The sequence below is a fragment of the Manis pentadactyla genome, chromosome 16, assembly GCF_030020395.1.
Source record: "Manis pentadactyla isolate mManPen7 chromosome 16, mManPen7.hap1, whole genome shotgun sequence".
Classification (NCBI taxonomy): Eukaryota; Metazoa; Chordata; class Mammalia; order Pholidota; family Manidae; genus Manis; species Manis pentadactyla.
Genome location: NC_080034.1, coordinates 44,535,495 through 44,538,692, shown reverse-complemented (window position 1 = coordinate 44,538,692; position 3,198 = coordinate 44,535,495). Strand labels below are relative to the sequence as shown.

Sequence of the window (3,198 nt, the reverse complement as noted above, 5' to 3'; positions counted from 1 at the left end):
ATAACAGACATGCCAGAAAAGCTCAAATGCTCTTTTTTCTTACAAATGTACATTTTCACTACACAACATCATACTGAATTCTCACCATGTTAATTTATACCAAATAACTATAAAATCACACATATAATGTTATGATAGTTTTGAAGGTGGGTGTAAGTCCTAGAACTAAATTTAGCACATTCTACTTTTAATGATACAGATTCTGAGCATCATTTGCATCCAAAACTTACATGAATAACAAGATAGCTTTACTGGTTGTTGAAGTAGTGAAGTTGCTTTCCACTCCAGAGATACAAATTATTTATTTTTTATGCTGATTCTTGCACAGTTTCAAAAGGCATTCCTGGCTGTTCTACTTTGCCACAGAAATGTTTCCAGGTTTCAGTTCATTACTAATGTCACTTCCTTGTTCTCTCACTGAGCAAGGAACTCATGCTTATGAGAGCTAATAGAAACATTAAGAAATGTATCCATATGTTTTGTCCCAATTTTTATTTATTTTAGTATTTAATGATAATATCTTTAATTAAAAACACAAAAACACTGCACACTTGTTTGTTAAATAAGAGTAATAATGTTTTCTTAAGAAGCTATAGCATCTACATTAATTGAAGTCAATAAACTTATGAGACTCATGGTTGTTCTAAAGTGTAGAGTACCTCACACTGTATGTGTAGTGTAACCATGCTGCCCACTTGGACATGGACCAGTCTGGCAGAGTTATGAGATGTTTCTCAGGGTCACCGTGATAAGAAGTCTACTGGTGAATGGTTGCCATGCTATATTATGACAAAATTAATTTGAACTAATAGTTTATAAGTTATGTTATTACACATTTTTACAATTTAATGCAGTTACCATTTTAGTGTGTACCAATCAATAAAGAACTATTTCTAACGCATTTTAACAGAGTGTCCTTGCTGGTGTATATAGCCAGGTATCATCCATGCTTAACATTATTATGTAGATTATCAGAAATATCACATGACATGTTTTGCAAGAACATCTAATATGAGAATTGAGGACAAATGAGACAAGAATGAGTTATTAGGGAAACCCTTAATAACCTACTCTAATTGTAAATAATTTCATTAGATGTCTACCAACTATCACTGGGAAGTGAAAATGCTCCTCCCCAGGTTGCCTAATGCCCCCTTTACATCCTTGTTCCTCAGGGTGTAGATGAAAGGGTTGAGTGCAGGAGTCACCACTGCATAGAAGAGAGTCATGAACTTGGGTTGGTTTCTCGAGATGGAGGAGGGGGACTGAAGGTACATGCTAATGGCTGGGCCATAAAATAGGAAAACTACAATGAGATGGGAGGAACATGTCCCAAAGGCCTTTTTCTGTCCCTTAGATGATTTAATTTTAAATACAGCATGTCCAATACAAGCATAGGAAGCAAGAATTAAGCACAGAGGAACAGCTAACATAAAAGTACACACCACAGAGAGTGTGAGCTCGTTAGCACCCTTTTCACCACAGGCAGTCTTTATCAGAACAGGAATCTCACACACCAAGTGATCCAGCTTATTGAGACCGCATAGCGGTAACTGTAATGTAACAGTGGCCTCTGACACAGCGTAGATCACTCCAGTGAGCCACACAGTGGATACCAATAGGATACAGATGCGCCGACTCATGATGAGGGTGTAGCGTAGAGGCTTGCAGATGGCCACATAGCGATCCAAAGACATAACAGCCAAAAGCAGACATTCTGTGCCCCCCATTATGTGGAAGAAATAAAGCTGAATTGTACACCCCACATAGCTGATCGTCTTCTTAGCGCTTCCCAGGTTAAACAACATCTGAGGGACAATGCTTGTGGTATAGCACATGTCCAAAAGGGAGAGGTTAGTGAGGAAGAAATACATAGGGCTGTGCAGACGGGGATCTAAGCTGGACACCAAAATTATGGCTATGTTTCCCGTCATTGCCATGGGATATGTCATGAGAAGAAATACGAATAGAGGAAGCTCCAGCCAAGGACAGTCTGCAAAGCCTAGCAGAATAAACTCTTCAGGATGGCTTTTGTTAATTAGTGCCATTCTGTTCAATTTGTTTCTCCTCCAGTAGGGAAGCATCAGGAAAGGTAGAAAGAATTATGAGAAATGCAAGACATAATTATGCATTGAAGATGCATTCACAGAGGATGAGTTACAGTAACCTGTGGGGGAAATAATAAAAGGGATCTGAAACCAGGTGACTTAATTTCCCTTCATGATACTACACAATAAAGACAGTTACTTTAAACAGGTAACCTAGCCATTCTGAAATTGTTTCCTCCCCTGTACAATAAGGATGAGAAATACCCTCTTCTTGGGTTGTGATGAAAATTAAATGAAAAGAAGAAGTGTCTGTGTTTTGGAAACTCCAAAACAATGGCTTTAAAACCTTGGTTTGCTTGCATAAAACTCACCTGAGAAGGCTGATTAAAATGCAGTTTATTGATTCCTATCTCCATGTGTCTGATGTATGGCATGAGGCCCAGGAATCTGATGCATCAAACTGGGCATTTGACTTTTTGTGTTAATTTTACATTATCTATCTTACAGGGATACTCCTGTATGGTGGGCTTATTATCCTGTTATTGTATATGTGTTTGGACAGGTATTAGTGTATCACTTGGTTGTATGGTAGCTACAAATACAACTTTTAGATCCAAAGAACAGATGACAGGAAGCAAACTGATATTCCAGTTTAAGAACAGAGACTTATTGATAGCCACAATTTGGTTTACGTATTCAGGACTTATACCTTTTTTTTTTAATTTTTAGCTAAGCAGCCAATTATAATGACAAAATCACCTAACTGTGTAAAAGTAAAGCAGTATTTTGAGAAAGAGTATTTAGGTATGAGGTTTTGCTTATACTTTCTTTTCTTTGGTATGTTGCATGAAATCTATAATCTTCTGTTAGATGAGAGATATTCTAATGCAAAATTAAGACAGTGCATCCCAGTAACAGAATTCTGAATTACCCTACTAGTTAGTGGCTTAAAGATAATACATTACATTTGTAGAGTTGCAAAGTACAGTTTTCATTTTCTCTATTTTGAAGTACTTAGGCAAGAAAAAAATACATCAGGAAAACAGATTCTGTAGGAGGGGGAAATCATGTGACAGTTCAACTCCCAGTTTATACTTCAGGAAACTGACATGAAAAGGGTTTGAAATACTTGCTCAACTCCAAAATATTA

The 3,198-nt window shown here is 37.1% G+C and overlaps 1 protein-coding gene across 1 annotated transcript; it reads right to left on the bottom strand.

Moving 5' to 3' along the window:
- Window positions 1-1,109: 1,109 nt before the first annotated feature.
- Window positions 1,110-2,048, bottom strand: LOC118924162 (olfactory receptor 2B11-like). The gene has a single exon (XM_036908674.2). The coding sequence runs from the start codon at window positions 2,046-2,048 to the stop codon at window positions 1,110-1,112; it is 939 nt and encodes a 312-aa protein (XP_036764569.2).
- Between the last annotated feature and the right edge of the window lie 1,150 nt (window positions 2,049-3,198).